The sequence below is a fragment of the Myotis myotis genome, unplaced genomic scaffold (genome assembly GCF_014108235.1).
Source record: "Myotis myotis isolate mMyoMyo1 unplaced genomic scaffold, mMyoMyo1.p scaffold_m19_p_5, whole genome shotgun sequence".
Classification (NCBI taxonomy): Eukaryota; Metazoa; Chordata; class Mammalia; order Chiroptera; family Vespertilionidae; genus Myotis; species Myotis myotis.
Genome location: NW_023416357.1, coordinates 53,275,316 through 53,292,562, shown reverse-complemented (window position 1 = coordinate 53,292,562; position 17,247 = coordinate 53,275,316). Strand labels below are relative to the sequence as shown.

At 42.1% G+C, this 17,247-nt stretch overlaps 2 protein-coding genes across 16 annotated transcripts in view; both read left to right on the top strand.

The window, feature by feature from the left end:
- The window catches only part of FAM172A (family with sequence similarity 172 member A), a 382,386-nt gene that overhangs the window by 270,180 nt on the left and 94,959 nt on the right, over nt 1–17,247 (top strand). Inside the window, exon 11 of one of the 15 annotated variants that reach the window (XM_036309831.1) lies at nt 7,702–7,730. The exons of the other annotated variants lie outside the window; for them this stretch is intronic. Coding sequence (XP_036165724.1) covers nt 7,702–7,715 — 14 coding nt within the window. The 3' untranslated portion in view covers nt 7,716–7,730. Of the gene's footprint in view, nt 1–7,701; nt 7,731–17,247 lie in introns of those variants that run through there. 15 annotated transcript variants of the gene reach the window in all.
- On the top strand, nt 126–6,525 carry POU5F2 (POU domain class 5, transcription factor 2). The gene has a single exon (XM_036309838.1). The coding sequence runs from the start codon at nt 4,692–4,694 to the stop codon at nt 5,709–5,711; it is 1,020 nt and encodes a 339-aa protein (XP_036165731.1). The 5' UTR covers nt 126–4,691; the 3' UTR covers nt 5,712–6,525.

Sequence of the window (17,247 nt, the reverse complement as noted above, 5' to 3'; positions counted from 1 at the left end):
CTATAGCTTGTCCCCTTGTACAAAAATTAATTCACATATATTCTTAAGTCCTTTATCTGGAGCATGAGCAACTCTGGGAGAGATGCTTTTGGAGAAATGAGGAAGCAAAGATTACCTTCCAAACCAATGAGAATTGATCAGCATGATGGAGTAAGTCAAAGCCAGACTTCCCTCACATCAGGTGTTTTATACACTTGCTATGCTAAGCGCATTGAAGATAGCATGTGCATTAGCACGTTTTTACATGACTACAAAATAAATCATATCTGTAATGTCTGTTTGCGAGGTTCCATATTTCCTACATAGAGAGCTAAAACATGAAGCCGCAGCTAACTGTTTAGGGCAGCCAGGGTATCTGAGTGGAAAGGCGGGGAGTTCAAAGGGGTCAGAGATCACTGTGGTCCTAAGAATATGGGCAGAGCTTGCCAAAGAGAGGAGACTTGAGCCAAGCCCTACAAGGATGCTTGTTATTAACCTGCCCTCCACTATTCCCTGCTTCTTAACCGTTAGTGGATCTTGGCAGTTGGTCATGCCGTCTTGGAATAAAGGATAGTTAGGGAGAGCCTAATAATGCATATACTAACACTTGGTGCATTTCTGCTTACAAGTTAACTTCTTTTAATTCCAGGATCCTAATAATAGAAACTGTTAACTTTTCCTTGTGCAAGTGTAGCCATCCTGCTTTCTGACAGTTTCTTTACTCTCCATTTAGATTCTAAATATATGGGGCCTGGGATCCTGTGATTCTTATCCTTACTTCTTAATTCCCTATGGATAAGACTGAGCTGCTTTCTTACATTGTAATCTAATCACTTACTGAGAGGCCTCCGTATTTGTTGAAGGTGATGGATTAGCTTTTCAAGCACCACAGCCCATACAGTGCTGGTTGTCTGGGGCATCCCCATCACCTGCCTTCCCCTGAACTCTATTTCTGTTCCAACCAAATGTGCTCCTGCCTTTTTTTGCAGATCACCCCATTTCCATAGCCCATTAAATATACTTTTAAGGAGATGTCAAGACTTCCCTTAAGAGTATGGGCTTTTACTTGTGACAGCACATATGCATAAACCAGGAGATAGGCACCTTGGCAGATGAAATCTGACCAAGTACAGAGAAAACCTTAATTAAGAGCATCCAAGTTAATTTTAAAACACTTCAAGTCAATATAGCCTTATTTTTTAAATTAGTAAATAGTTTTAGCTACTAAGTTTCAGCTCAGTTAATATAATAAGCTTTCCTCAAGTTCATTTGAACTTTTGTCCAATTCACTAAAAATATTTTTAGTAAACTGTTGCTTTAGACAACTGAGCTTTTTCTCTGTGGTGCTTTTTTGCAAAGGGGCTGGTTTCCATATGTGGGCCTTAATTTATACAGTTGCTCTCTGTTCTCCTCTTTATGATCTTTCATTCTGTTCATTCTAGTTGCTTTGTAAGTTTGAAAAAAAAAATAGTATGTAGGTAGACCTGGAAAGAGTACATATGAGCAAAATTATTCTTAAGCAAAATTTTATATATTGTAAATTATTTTTCATAGACCATCATCTTGAAACTTATCACAAAGAAATATGGAGATCTTTTCACCATTAACACTGCAGAGATTCATTTATTTAACATTAAACTGGCTTCCCACTCTGTGCCAGATGTAGTTCCAGGTGCTGAGGATTTCACAGTGAACCAAACAGACAAGGGCCCTCCCTGCTCTTGGCCACACACGTTCTGACTGTAATTGCAGTAGAGATGCAGACAACAAACAAATCATCACATACACAGCCATATCCACAACCTCATTACCTGTAGAGCTGTTGAATTTAGTCTCATGGTGCTAGCCCCCCATCTTGAAAGAGGTGTTTAAGGACCTTATTCTGGTACAGGAGAGAAAGGATGGGAAGGTCAAGTTTCTCATGGTTAAACTGGAGCTAAATGTGATTTACTTTCAGAATTGTAAAGATGAAAACTCATTCATTCATTAAGCAAATCTTTATTGGACAGTATATCAGTCGGGTTTCTATTATGTTCCAGGCTTTATAATAAGGCCCTTAAGTACTTCACACTCTAGTTGGAAAGATGGAAACATAAAATAAATAATTTCAGATAAATGTTATAATGAAAACATATGTCAAAAGGAGAACCACAAAAGCAGTAACTAACCGCCTGGGGGAAGGCTTTATCATACAGTGACCTCTAACTTGTATCTTAAAGGTGACTAGAAATACATGATGCTTCATTTGTTCAGCAAATGTTTACTGAGCACCTTCTGTGAACCAAGCACAGTTGTAAGCACTGTAGACAGCAGTGAACTAGGCATAGTCCCTGCTCTCTTGGCAGCAGGGAAACAGACAATAAACATATAGACAAACAATTATATATTAGATGGTAATACTGCTAATGCAAAAATAAAATAAAAAATAAAGGATACTGAAGGAAACAGAGAGTGATAGATGCTGTTTTAGAGAGTGTGTCTAATGAGATGACATTAGATCAGAAGCCCGAATGACATGAGAGATTGAGACCAAGAAGCAGGGGGAAGTCATTTCAGACAGAAGGAACAGCATGAATAAGATGTAATAATCATGAAAGCATGGCATCTTTAGTGCAAAGTGGGATATTCTCACTGAGCACGCAGTTAGGTGGGGCGCAGGGAGTTGGAGGTGTTTGGTAGATGAAGCTGGGAAAGAATTGGCAGAGGGAGGCATGGAGAGAAGAAAGGAGGACAAAAGGGAGGGGCCAAATGGTGAAAAGCCACGTGTTCCACACTCAGGAGTTTCATTGTTGATATTGTGGCCTGGGGGAAGAGGGGCTAGATTTTGAAAAAAAAATTTAAGAGGAAAATGACATGGTTAGATTTTCATTTGGTCAGGTTTGGTCTGGGTTTTGGCAAATTACTCTAACAGCGGTATGCAAGATAAAGTTGAAAGGAGGTGCAGAGGAAGTTAATTATGATGTTACTAGAGGCCTGATGCACGAATTTGTGCACAGGTGGGGTCCTTCAGCCTGGATGGTGATCGGGGCCAATTGGGGCCATCTTGCCTAGTTCCAATTGGGCCTGCCAACCTAGGGAGGGACCATGGGAGGTTGGCTAGCTGCGGGAGGTTGGCTGTGGGAGCGCACTGACCACCAGGGAGCAGCTCCAGCGTTGAGCCTCTGCCCCCTGGTGGTCGGTGTGCATCATAGCTACCGGCCGGTAATGTGGCCTAAATTAAAACAGTAAGATGAGGCTAGAGTTCAGATGTTTTAGAAGACCTATTAAAGTAAAATTTGATTCCCTATAAAGTATAGGCAAGGTCAAGAACCACTCCTAGGTTTAAGCTTCAATGATGATGCCATTAACCAGCTTAGGGAGCCTTGGAGGAAAGCAGATATAGAAGAAGTACAGATAATGAATTTTATTTGGGGCACTGGGAAATACAGAACTGGACATTAAAAGTCAAGTCTGAAATACAGATTTGGCATTTCATGGAAATTTAAAAAGGAGAAGGAGCAAGAAGAGTAGTCAGCATTGTCCGATACTACACAGAAGTATAGTGGGATACAGATTTTTTTTAAAACCATCAGATTTGACAGTTGGAATGTCACCAATGATTTCTAGAAGACCAATTTCAGTGGACGTGGTGGCAGAAACACATCATGCTTGAATTGGAGAGTGAACGGGATTGTCCAGCCCAGGTCACTGTCCTCTTAGGAGCTTTGAACTTGATGTTTTTCTTCTCTTCCCCATCCCTCATTGGCTTTTTCCACCCATGCCCTAAGACTGGGTGCCTGAGCTGCAGACGTAGTGGAGGGGAAAATATTCTAAGATTCTTGGGTCTCTAATGTGCAAGGAACCAGGATGAGGGGAACCTGGTGTTGGTGAGTCAGGTATTGCAGGGAGCAGTCAGTGGGGAAGAGCTGGTAAGGCCAGTCCGAGACCTGCCTCCAGAGGGGAAGGGAGATGAAGCACATAGGTCTCCATTATAGGCAGGAATTCTGAACCTGGAAGCCGAAGTAGGATGAGGTGCAAAGGACTTTAAGGGCTGGTGGGAGAAACATGGAATCAGTTGAGAACTTGGCCCCGTGAGAGAGTGGAATCTGGCAAAGTGTGGGGGTGAGGGGTAGAGTCTGACAGAAAATTAATGTTAACTGGAAAGTCAGGCAGCGATGTTTAGGTTTCTTGGGACACAGGGCATGAACATGTATGTGCAAAGGAGAGACTATTGGCAGTACTGTGACCATAAAGACAGCATGAGGGGACAGTTAATGGATTGAAGGCCAGTCCCAGAGATACCTGGCATATAGACGTTTAACAAACGTTTGTGAAGCCAAATGGGGTCGTTCAAATCATGTGGAGGAAAGGAAGTAGATACCCGAGTTCTGAAGGGCTGTAAGTAAATACCTAGGTCCTTTCAGGGATACGATGGAGGCAGTGACTAAGGAATCCCAGGCAGCTTGGAGGTGCAAAGCTCAGGGAGGGAGGTGGAAGGAAAGTTCAGGGTAGAGGACGTATTTCCTTAACCCTGGAGACCCTAAGACTTAACCGGTGGGTCTATTGGATTTCCCCACCACGGAAGACACCCTTGGCCTGTTTCTCTTGCCTGCACTGCCATCTCCACCCTCTGGGGGGCGGGGCTCGAGGGCAAGGCAGGTAGGTGGCTGTTGTGAAGCCTCGAGAGCCACCAGTTCCTACCAGACTTCCTGCGTGGGGTGCGGTTTTACTCCATGGCGGAGCGCAAGCCCTCCCACTTGTCCCCTCAGCCAGCTGGTGGTGGGGGCGGGCCCAGAGGGCCAATGCCAGTGGGTATTGACACTCCAATTTGGTTGAGTGCCCATGCGGCCCCTGGCAGTTTGATGGTCAGGCCGGGCATCCAGATGGGAATCTCCCCGAGCCCTGAGGTGTGGGCGGTGCCCCTGAATCCCCAGTCATACAAATTGCGGGGCAGGGTGGTGCCCTGCGAGGCCCGGGTCGGAGTTGGCGAGGCGGGGGCCTGGCTGCAGAGCCCTTCGGAAGGCACTCTCCGTGGGCCTCTCAGCGCCCTGCGGTACATCCCGAGGTTGGCGCTGCCCGAGGACCTCTCGGCCGTGGAGAAAGAGATGGAACAGCTGGCCAAGGAGCTGAGAGAGAGGAGGATGACCCTTGGGTACTCGCAGGCCGACGTGGGGTTCGCTGTGGGCGCTCTTTTTGGAAAGGTGCTTAGCCAGACGACCATCTGCCGCTTCGAGGCCCAGCAGCTCAGCCTCGCCAACAGGTGGAAGCTGCGCCCGTTGCTGAGAAAGTGGCTGGAGGAAGTGGATACCAAGAACCTTCTGGGCTTATGCAGAATGGAGATGATCCTGCACCAGGCTCAGAAGTGGAGACGGGCAAGCAGGGAGAGGCGCATCGGAAACAACCTGGAGCAATTCTTCCTGCAGTGCCCGAAGCCCACAGCCCAGCAAATGAGCCGCATCGCTGGGCAGCTTCGGCTGCGGAAGGACCTGGTCCAAGTTTGGTTCTATAACCGGAGCAAGATGGGCAGTCTGCCAACTAATGATTTCTGTCCACCGGAGGAGGTGGGGGTTGCCAGGCCTCCTTTCCCAGGGGGAACAGTATGCTTTCCCCTAGCATCGGGGCTCCGTTTTGGTCCCCCCAGCTATGGGGGACCTTACTTTACACCCTTGTACTCCTCAGCCCCTTTCCCTGAGGGAGGCGCCCTCCTCTCTGCCCCCAGCACCACTCCGGGCGCCCCCAGGCTTTCCAACTGAGGGCCTGACCTTCTGGGGAGAGCCGTGCTGGGAAACATCCCTGGCGCTCCCGTCGGGGCTTCAGCATTAGTTATGGTTCACTGTCGAAAGAAGCTAAGAATCCATATGTAGGAAGGGGTCATAGGGTGGGAGTAATTTTTAAAAACTTAGGAATGGAAATTGAAGTTTATTCTGCTTTGTGTTTTTCCTTTTGTTTTTACCTAGCATTGGTTTTAAAATACATTACAATACATAGATGGTTCGGATATTTTGTTTCTTTTTTTATTAATTGAATGTTAATTGTGTCTCATTCCTTGTGGTTATTAGTAAACAGGGTTTAGTTTTTATACACAATAATGAGTGAAAAACTCAAGGCCCAGTAGACTTTCAGTATACCACTTTTATCAGAACAAGTAAAGCTTCGTGTAAACCCAGACACAGAGTCCAGGATATTAGTTCCCTTCAGGGGAAGGTTTGAGGAAGGAATAGAGGGGTACACAGAGCCTACCTGGAGTCCTTAAAGAAACACGCATGTTGCTTGTTCTCTCCTTCTTGAAAGATGAGGTATTTTTCTAGTTCACCTTTTCTTTAGAGTGCCCCAGCTTAAAGTGGGGGTCTCAATTCACATCTCCACCTTATGTAGTCCAACAGGTTTAGCTCCTGTCCTGCCACCGTCATTGTATTTTAGACTCCTTAGTTACTGAGATTGGCAAACTGGACCGCATTGGCTCAGCTCCGGCGTAATTCTCTGCTTTTGAGCTCCATCTGGTTTATTCCCTGGGAATTTCCCTTTCTTTCTAAAAAACCTCTTAAGGCTTTTCAAAAAAAAAATTTATTCTCACCCAAGGATATTTTTTCCATTGATATTTAGAGAAAAAGTGGAAGGATGGGGAGAGAGAGACATCGACTGGTTGCCTCCTGCACACACCCCAATTGGGGGCTGGAGATCAAATCTGCAACCTAGGTAAGTGTCCTTGACCGGGGATCAAACCCAAGATCCTTTGATCTATGGGCTGATGCTCTAATCACTGAGCAAAATTGGCCAGGGCTTGAGCTCATAGGCTTTTTAGATTATATTTGTGATAGGTGATACACATTCTCTTGTGGCTTTTATGATGGTACATCGTAAGTTGCTTTTCGAACCTCTTCTATAAAATTGGTCTTTTCTGGCTTTCTACCTCTACACCAGTCAGTTCTGGTCATCATATGCCAAACAAATACCATTCAGACTCTGTGTTTTCCCACATCTGGTGCCATATCTCTGCATGTGATATTTATTGTTTTATAACTTATCTATTACTATATGTTATATCTGAGTGTATGTTCTTTTTTCTTACTAGTCTTGTCAGTTTTTCTTTCTTAATCAGTCTTACAAAGAAGTCATCCATAGGTAATTTCAAAGAACAAGCTTTTTTATTTTTTCTAGTTTTTCTGATTTATTTCAATGTATGTAATTTTTGTTGTTGTTGTTGTTCTCAGTGTCTGAAGAAAGAGAGGTTAGTGAAAATGGAGCTAACCTTCAATTGGTTGGCCCTAGATTTAATAGGTGATTAATCACTTACCCTTGGGCTATCCTACTTAAAGTCACATAGCACCAACCACATTCCTTCCTTTGCCTAGACAGCCCTCTGGAAAGCCTAGGAAGGGAGATGTTTCTGTAGAGGGTCAGGCAGTGCTTACTGCCAGGATGAATGACTGCAATTGAGCTGTGAACATCCAGCTCCTAAATGCTGTTAGGAGGCTGTGGGCCAGGCTGCTCCTTGAATTCTGCAGCCCCTGCAGATTTGGAGAAATGGTAACAGCTCCCAGGGTCTGTCTACCCAGGGTCTGCCTCAGCACCTGTACAGCTGCACCACTCACAGCTGCTGTATCTTGGTTTAGGCAGGTACTTATGAGTCACTGATCAGCCTTTACATCATTTAAAATGAGATTTTCCATCACTGGTGCTCTTGAAAGAGAAAAGGCTAGACCTTGAGGAAACCTTGATATTTAAAAATTTCATACTTTTCAGAGATTGAAGATTGATAATAAGATCCCTCAAAAATGAGAAAGAACCACCCTTGGAGTTGGAAGAAAACCAAGTGTGGTGTTGGTGGTTAACAGTGTCAAATGTACGAGATCAAGTAACATCTATCAAGTAAGATATATCATTTCACTAACAGCTGTGCCACTGGTATCTTTAGTCACAACTTTTTCAGTGGAATAGTTAGTAGAGGCAGATGCCAAACAACAGTCCAAAGTCTTCAAAGTTGCCAGATTGCCCCCTCCCTCAATTAAAAGCATAAATTCCGACCACTTGCTTCATAGTATTTCACCGCCATTCTGAAAATGTTTCCTTGTCAAGTGTTCCTTTGATCTTGTTTTCTTTAGACAAGGCAGGTATTTTTAACCTGAAGACACTGGGCCCCTTTAGAGTATAAGCAGAATAGTGTATTTGTACAGTATATGTTCATTTTCTTTAAAGATAGTGATGATAACTTAATCACATTTTCAAAAGGTACCCTGACTGTAGATCTGCAATTTCAGAATTTATGAAACACCTTCCCCTTAGCCACTTTACTTTCAAGAGTTTTCCTTGCCACAGTACCTGTCTAATAGGTCATTCCTAGTGTTCTAAATTGTCTGGGTATCTTTAGCTCAGTATCCTGTAATGGCCCTGAAGCACTTCTAATGTAAGCCTTTCCAATTCAGACTAAATACTGTATTATCTACAATAATAAAAGCGTAATATGCTAATTAGACCAGACAGCCAAACGACCTTCCGGACGTTTGTCATTCCAGACGTCCTTCCTGACGAAGCTGCAGTGGCGAGAGCCGAGGCAGAGGCGGTTAGGGGTGATCAGGCAGGCAGGTAGGTGAACAGTTAGGGGCGATCAGGCAGAGTGGTTAGGGGCAATCAGGCAGGCAAGCGAGCGGTTAGGGCGATCAGGCAGGCAGGCGAGCAGTTAGGGGCTTCAGGCAGGCAGGCAGAGTGGTTAGGGGTGATCAGGCAGGCAAGCGAGCGGTTAGGGCGATCAGGCAGGCAGGCGAGCAGTTAGGGGCTTCAGGCAGGCAGGCAGAGTGGTTAGGGGTGATCAGGCAGGTAGGCAAGCAGTTAGGGGCGATCAGGCAGACAGGCAGGGGCAATCAGGCAGGCGAGTGTTTAGGGGTGATCAGGCAGGCAGGTGAGCAGTTAGGGGCGATCAGGCAGGCGGATGAGCAGTTAGAGGCGATCAGGCAGGCAGGCAGAGGCAGTTAGGGGCAAATTGTGTCCCTGCTCCTCCAGTGTGTGTTAGGGATGATCAGGCAGGCAGGCTCTTGGTTAGGGGTGATCAGGCAGGCGGACAGAGGGGTTAGGGGCAATCAGGCAGGCAGACAAAGTGGTTAGGGTGGTCAGACAGGCAAGCAGAGTGGTTAGGGGCAATCAGGCAGGCAGGCAGGCGAGCGGTTAGGAGCCAGTGGTATATTAATAAATGCATCTAGTATATTAATAAATGCATACTAGGACAAATGACCACTTTGTAAGGGAACATATGATGAGGGATTTAGATAAAGATTTGTGAAAACCTGTACAGCATTATGTAATTTAAAGGAATGATCTCTGAATTTGTTTCCAGCCTATAATTGAATGAGTCTCCATGAATAAGAACAAAACCACAGATTGAACATGGAGGCTACGAGAATACAGATTATAGGAAGGAAGTCTACAGAGTCAGGTGACACTAGTCCTCCTACAGTGACTCCCACTTAATCTTTCCTTTCTCATCTGCTGTGGTCTCAATTGTCTCTCCCAAATGCAAGTTCAGTCCTGCCTTTATTCATGCTATTTCTTCACTGAATGCCCACTCATTATAGTTTTTATGTCCAAAGCCTACTATATTAGTTTACTAGGGCTTCCATTACAAAGTACCACAGATTGGGCCATTTAAAGAACAGAAACTTTTTGTCTCACAGTTCTGGAGACCCGCAGTCCAAGATCAAGTGTTAGTTCTTTCTGAGGGCTGTGAGGGAAGGATCTGTTCCAAGCCTCTCTCCTCCTTTGTTGATGACTATCTTCTGTTGTCTCTTTACATTGCCTTCCTGCTATGCATGTCTCTGTGTCCAAATTTTCCCCTTTATAAGGACACCAGTCATTGGATTAGGGCCCACTCTAATGCCTTACTTTAACTTGATTACCTATGTTAAGAACCTACCTATAAATAAGGTTACATTCTGAGGTGCTGGGAGGTTATGACTATTCTCTCTCTCTCTCTCTCTCTCTCTCTCTCTCTCTCTCTCTCTCACACACACACACACACACACACACACACACACACACACACACACACACACACTGGAGGAGCAGGGACACAATTCAATTAATAAACCTACCACTCCTGATATAAGGAAAATGTGGATGTGCGTTGGGGATTGGGGGTGGGGTGGCATAGGAAGGCAGAGAGACTTGTTTCTTTTTTTGTACAAAAAAGTGAATATATGTAAAGGAGGAGTTGTGATGGGAAGGAAAGGACATTAGCTATAGAGTTAAGCAGCCCCACATCTGCATCTTGTCTCTAGGCACTCACATAGGTAATGTCCCCACTCCAGGGTTGGACAACTTCAAGAAAAATAACATTTTTACCTCCCAACCAATAATTTTATGGGTTGAAGAATTTCAGTGCCTACTTATTTCTATCTATTTTAAGAGTAGAACAATTGAACTCTCATCAGTGAGATTCAGAGGAATTGTCTTAGGAAGAAAATTTTAGATATTTTGATAAAGATAATATTCCTGCTTTCCCCAGAAAAATTGATATGTAAACCGGTTGAGAAAACCCTGTCACTTTCTGTTCAGCATTGTCAGCCACGAATTTCATCCAGCTAATGTGACCAGACAGTCAAGTGACTTGCCTTTAATTTATTGTGATTGGGTTATATTTATGAAAAGCAGATCTGCAACAGCTAATAGCAAGTGTTTAGACACTGATTGTTTTCATAGGTAGTTTTAAGAAATTGCTAAACCTAAGTAGACACCTAGTACGTTTGCTTAGTATATGAAATGTAAATCATTTTTTCCTGTAATAATGAGTCTTTAAATGCATGCAAATATTATAAATGGTTACCTCATTTCAGACGTACTTTTATGGCACCTGTCTGCTCACTAAATATATATTACCTTTGAGAGTTAAACTAAAGAGGAGAGGTGGGAATAGGCCTACCAAACAAAGATTTATCTGTTGTTCTTTTCTCTCCTGAAAAGGCAATCACCCCAACACCACAGGTAGAAAAGAATGTTTTGCTCCTTCTGTGTCACGTCATTAAAGTAGTTAATCTAAAGCCATAAATTTTTGTCTTCTGGGCCAAGAAATTTTAAGTAAAATACTAACAAAAATGTTACGCTTTTAAATGAAAAGTGAAATAATCCTTATCCTTTTTATTTGAGTTTCCAGAAATGGCACACTTCATAAAAAAAAATTATCATTTTTATTTTTAAACTGAGTTTCTTGCATTAGTCAGTAAACAATTTATTTGGTGAACATTCTCTGTGCACATATATACAACATGTGAACATTTAGGAAACAGAAGGTGCTTGAATTTGTGAGATTTAAATATTTTCTCACAGTTGATCCAGTGATACTGCAGTTGAAATAAAACCACACATAAATGAAATACCACTTTCTACTAAAAAACAAGTATAGATTTTCTATCATTGTTTTAATGAGGACAGTAATGATTTTATTTATTCAGTGGAACATCTTATAAATCTTTAGCATGTTTACCTCCATATGCATTTATCGACTCACCTATAAAACTCCATCTGTCCTAAACACAAATATACATATACATTTAATTATATTATCTGACTACACATACTAGTATTCTGTTTCTTTTTTTAAATATATTTTTATTGATTTCAGAGAGGAAGCGGGGGGGGGGGGGGGATAGAAACATCAATGATGAGAATCATTGATTGGCTGCCTCCTGCACGCCCCCTACTGGGGATCGAGCCTACAACCCGGGCACGTGCCCTTGACCAGAATGGAACCTGGACCCTCAGTCCACAGGCTGACACTCTATCAAGTGAGCCAAACCAGCTAGGACTGACTACATGTATTCTTATACTACTAATATTCTTGTAAATATTATTAAATTTTGAAAGTATAAATAGAGCAGTGGTTTGGTTTCTCATTTGTTATTCAAGAATATGTGCACATATAACCCTGGCCTGGTGGCTCAGTTTGATGGAGTGTTGTCCTGTGCACCAAAATGTTGTGGATTTAATATCTAGCTAGGGCATATATCTGGGTTGGGGGTTTGATCCCCTGTCAGGGTGCATGCAAGAAGCAACCAATTGATGTTTCTCACATTAAGGTTTCTCTCTCTCCCCCTCCTGTCTCTCTAAAATCAATAAAAACATATCCTCAGGTGAGGATTTAAAACAACAAAACATGAGCACATATATATATTAATGTTCATATTTTAAATACATTATGCAAAATATGAGCCATGTAGATCAAAGGTAATACGCCAGAACATGGCAGCAAAATAATAATGCCCAGCATAGCAGCTTTTGACCATCTCCCAGACATCATTGCTGTGGCCTCAAACCAACTCCTCCTCTTCCTTCAGGTTCTATGTTCTCACTTTCTAGCAAGCAGCAGAGTTAGACCTCTGTACCCTCTCAGTGATTGAATGTGTACTAAGCACTGGTTAAGGGCTAGGCACTGAAGATCTGAACTAGACAAAGAATACATAGGTTAGAGGAAAGAAATGATAGAATAGGGGTCACCCTATCAAGTCGCCAGTGCTCGAGGAATAGGCAGGAGAACAATACAGAGGAAGAAGCACATGATTCCGTGAGGCATGTCTGGGAACAATCTTAAAAGCAGGGACAACTTGAGCTAATACAGTGGGGCCTTGACTTACAAGTGTCCCGACTGACGAGTTTTTTGAGATACCAGCTGTCTCTCAGCAGGTTTTTTGCATTGAGTTGATAGAATAATTTGAATTAATGAGCTCCTTAACGAGCTCGGTCTCAGAACGAATTAAACTCGTAAGTCAGGGCCCCACTGTACTTGAAATATAGCTAGGAGTTAAGTTGAGGGTGTGAGAAGAGAGAGAGGAAAGACCCAAAGTCAGTAATAGAAGGAAAAGTGAAAGGAGTTTGTTTCGAGTGAAAATCGGGCTGCGATTAGTTACTTCAATTGAGAGTTGAATGTGGTGGTTAAAATCCTGACAGTCACAGCAAAAAAGTTATAGTTCTCAGTACATGAACATAATTACATGAGTCTTACAAAATGCATTAGAAGAAGTATCTTCTTACCATTAAGTGTAAAGATTAATATGTCAATCTTAAAGAAACATTGAACGACCCAGTAGATCATTTACTTGTTAATACTTTTGTTGATGTTATTGTTGTCATTTAGGGCACAAAATCATTCTTCATGTGGCTGGTTCTTATATTGACTTATAACAGCCTAAGTTTTAATAGTAAGATCTAAGGAATTAAAATAATTTTGTACTGGCATAACTCTTCCTGATGGTTTGCCTTGGCACTGCTAGTCAGCAAATCTAATGTTGTTCATGGCTAGCAAATCCACGGGCCTGTTCTTCTCAAGAGTCACTTGTCTCCACTAGGCTTTTGATAAAAAGTTGTTAATAAATTCCTTTAAGCTTATTACAGTATCATCAGAAACCCTGGGAAGGGTTTGGTGATTGAAAAACCATCAGGCACTAAAGACATCTTAAGTAGTAGCCTAGTTGACTCTGATTATAAAAAATAATGTCTGATTAGAAAGCTCGTTGTCTCTGCCTCTGTCATGCTGTCTCTGCCCACAGCTCACTACACAAGAGAGTGCTTAACATGATGCTCAAGGGAGAATAGATATCAGTATATTGTGTATCAAACAAGTGACTGTCGACAAATAATTACTTCATCTGTTTTATTCTCATGGTAAATAGGAATGACTAAAATAGTCCTGTACAGAGTCAGTCCAAGAACAACAACAACAACAAAAAACCATAAGAATTATTGAAAATTACTTAGGCATAAAGAACAATGTAGTGCTTAGTAATGCTCTTTTTTGCAAAATTAAAAACCTATGCTCTTTGGTTGTTATTAAATTCAATGTTGCTTACATCCATGAATATTGAAATGCTTTAACACATATGGTAACCCTTACAAACCTTCTATAATGAGTCCTTAGTATCAATGTAAAATTTGAAGGTTAATTTTTTCCCAAAGCATGCAAACTCACCAGTGTCAGAAGCCATCAATAAATTCATGAGTCTTGACATGCATGCTTTGTCTTTAATTACCGAGTGACACTTTTTAGCATAAGTTATTTCAGTAGACTAATTTTGTTTTGAAGGCAGGCCAAAAAGTCTATTAGGATCCAGTACTAATAGATCTATTTCTTACTAATATATATTATTTCTGGAAATCCCCAAAGTACATATAATGAAACAGTTGTTAGGTGAATAACTGTGACAAGTCTGCTTATAGTAGCAGACTCACATTTGATGCATTCCAATGGTCAAGTGCCTTCTCAGATCCTTAGCACCAACAGAGAATAGCCAGAAGGTACATAGCCTAACTTAAGGTTTCTTAAAAGTTACTATTTGAGGTTGTAATAAGGATATTTAGGAAGTGGGGGTTAGGTAATTATTCTGAGAACACGGAGATATTGTTATTAGAGTTCTTTATAATTCAACTTGAGGTGGAATATAGCTCATCCAACTCTTAATGCTAGGTGACAGTTATTTTCCTGTCAGTTCTTAAAGTGGTTTAAATGTTATAGTTTATGAAAATGCATTCTGGAAAATCATTTATTATGACTTATGCTGTCTTGCCCAAGAGAAATAGCTATTCCTAGCTCCCAATTGTTGATGAGTGGCCTGTTTATTCATGGCACTGTCTGCAGCACCGCTGTGACCTTGGGCCACTTTTCTTCAGGTACTAGTACATTTCTGTGCCCCTTTCCCCTTCTCCCCACATGCCAAACTCCTGTGTTCTCAACAAGTGCAAACCACTTTTAATTGTGCCTAGGAAAGCATAATCAGAAGGATAAATGCCTTCTTTCCTCCCACTCCCCTCCTCTCTTCATTATTTTAAGTATTAGAAAACTGAGTACAAATTACTTTCGATTACCTACCCTTTTTTAGTTATCTGTATCACTTACATGGATAATCCAGAAACTTCTTGCCTTTAAACACACATTAACATTAAAAAATGCCACCACTGTACAATTATTTTATAGATTCAGATATGCATACGTGGATATCAGTCTCACGTTTTTTAAAAGTCGAAGAGTAGAATACAATCTACTTGTTTCACTTACTATACAAACTCTTTTCATTGTAATTTACATAAGTCCAATTCAAGCTTCTAACAGAAGTAATTTATTCATGTAAATGGGTAAATTACTGGTACTACTAGATATTGTGGGTCAAACTCTGTCATCAAGACTTTCTTTCCCTTAATCTCCTTTATTTTGCTTGCCTACTGGCCTGATTCTTTCTTTCTTGCATTTAGGAAGGAAGGGTAGCTACAAGCAGTTGCAGCATCTTCTATTCAGCATCATCCCACAGAAAAAGCTCTAGCATCGAATGAGAATCTTAGTGAAAACTCTGGTCGGCCCTGCTTTGGTACAGTGATGATCCCTAAACTAATCACTGAAACCAGAGAGATTAAATGGCTGTGCTGGGCCAGCCATATCAATGGGGGTTGGGGCTGGAGTATGGCAGTGTAATTGCTAGCACAACAAGGACTATGTGCGTTGTGGAGGAGTCCTTCCTCAGAGAAGGGTTTTTGGACATGTCCACCACAGTTGTTCTTGTGTCAGTTTCTCTGGTTACTTTGAAAACTTAATGTATATGCCACAAGCATACAGAGAGAACAGAAAATGTGGGATGACTAAATACAAGAAGGTCCTACATTTTAAACACTTGAACTGATCCATCAGTAGACTGTTATCCGAGTTCACGATGCTGAAATGCATCTAAATGTTCACACAGTTCCTTAGATCGTTTTTGGCTATGTTTACTGATTATTGTATAGAGCCTGAGTGAAACCTACTTTGTGGAGAACCTGCTTGCAGTCATATTCATTCCAGTTAGCACCTTCCACTAGGATGGTGCTCACTCATTTACCCACATACTGAGATAGTTTAGTAGCATCTGTTCCATAGACCAGTTTTAACATTTGAACATACACAGACTTTGTCCACTAGTCTTCATATTAATCCTACTTTATCTATTGGTACAACCAAATTAATCTTTGCAAGAGAGTTACTGATATTTTGGGGTTATTTTTCTCCCCAGTAATTAATTTCTCTCGACCATACTTTCATTTGGTATCTATCTTTCAACACTTAATAGTAGATTCTAATATTCTGTTTCATAGGAATTCTTTGGAATTAACAGGATCCTATACTTAAGGCAAAAGTGTCCCGCAACTCTCACAGATAAATATATTATGTTTTACCTTTTTAAAATAACAGTGAAAAATTAAAATCTAGGGCCTATTTTGTTATTTATAAATTATTTCTATATCTAATCAAAATAACATAGGTTCTTACAATCTGTTTTTTTTCCCCAGTTCAAGTTTCCTTTTTATTTCCTTAATTATTTTATTGTATATGATCTTCTTATCTATACTATTAATAGCCTAGGTCAGTGGTCAGCAAACCACGGCTCACGAGCCACACACGGCTCTTTGGCCCCTTGAGTGTGGCTCTTCCACAAAATACCACATGCGGGCACGCACATACAGTGCGATTGAAACTTCGTGGCCCATGCGCAGAAGTCAGTATTTTGTGGAAGAGCCACACTCAAGGGGCCAAAGAGCCACATGTGGCTCGCGAGCCGCAGTTTGCCGACCACTGGCCTAGGTGGTCGTCATGCTCTCACGCATCACACCCTAACGTCGTCACAAGATGGCCACACGCACAGCAGAGGTGGGTCCGGTAGGGGAGGGCAGTTGTGGGCGATCAGGCTGGCAGGGGAGGGCAATTGTAGACGATCAGGCCGGCAGGGGAGGGCAGTTGGGGGTGATCATTCCAGCAGGGGAGGGAAGTTAGGCATCAATCAGGCTATCAGGAAAGCGGTTAGGGGGCGATCAGGCTGTCAGGCAGAAGCGGTTAGGGGCAATCAGGCAGGTATGCAGGCAAGCGGTTTGGAGCCACTGGTCCCGGATTGTGAGAATTCCAATCCAAGGATTGGGCCTAAACCAGTAGTTGGACATCGCCCAATGGGTCCCAGATTGGAGAGGGTGCATGCTGGGCTGAAGGACACACACCTCTCCCCACCACCACCACCCCCCATGCATGAATTTTGTGCACCAGGCCTCTAGTTTACCATAAATCCTTAGTGGGATGAAGTGAGGACATTAGTTAATCAATAAATTAGACAAGCAAACTGAAATCAGTAATGTATTAGCTGTTCTTCCTCCTTTTCTATCCTCAGAGAAGATAGAAAATAGATGGTCCATGTCCTCTCAGTGTTTTATATACAATAAACTTATTTTATATCACCCAGTGATTATATTTCACAATTGGATTGCTCTCACAAAAACAATTTATTCATTAAATATATTGAT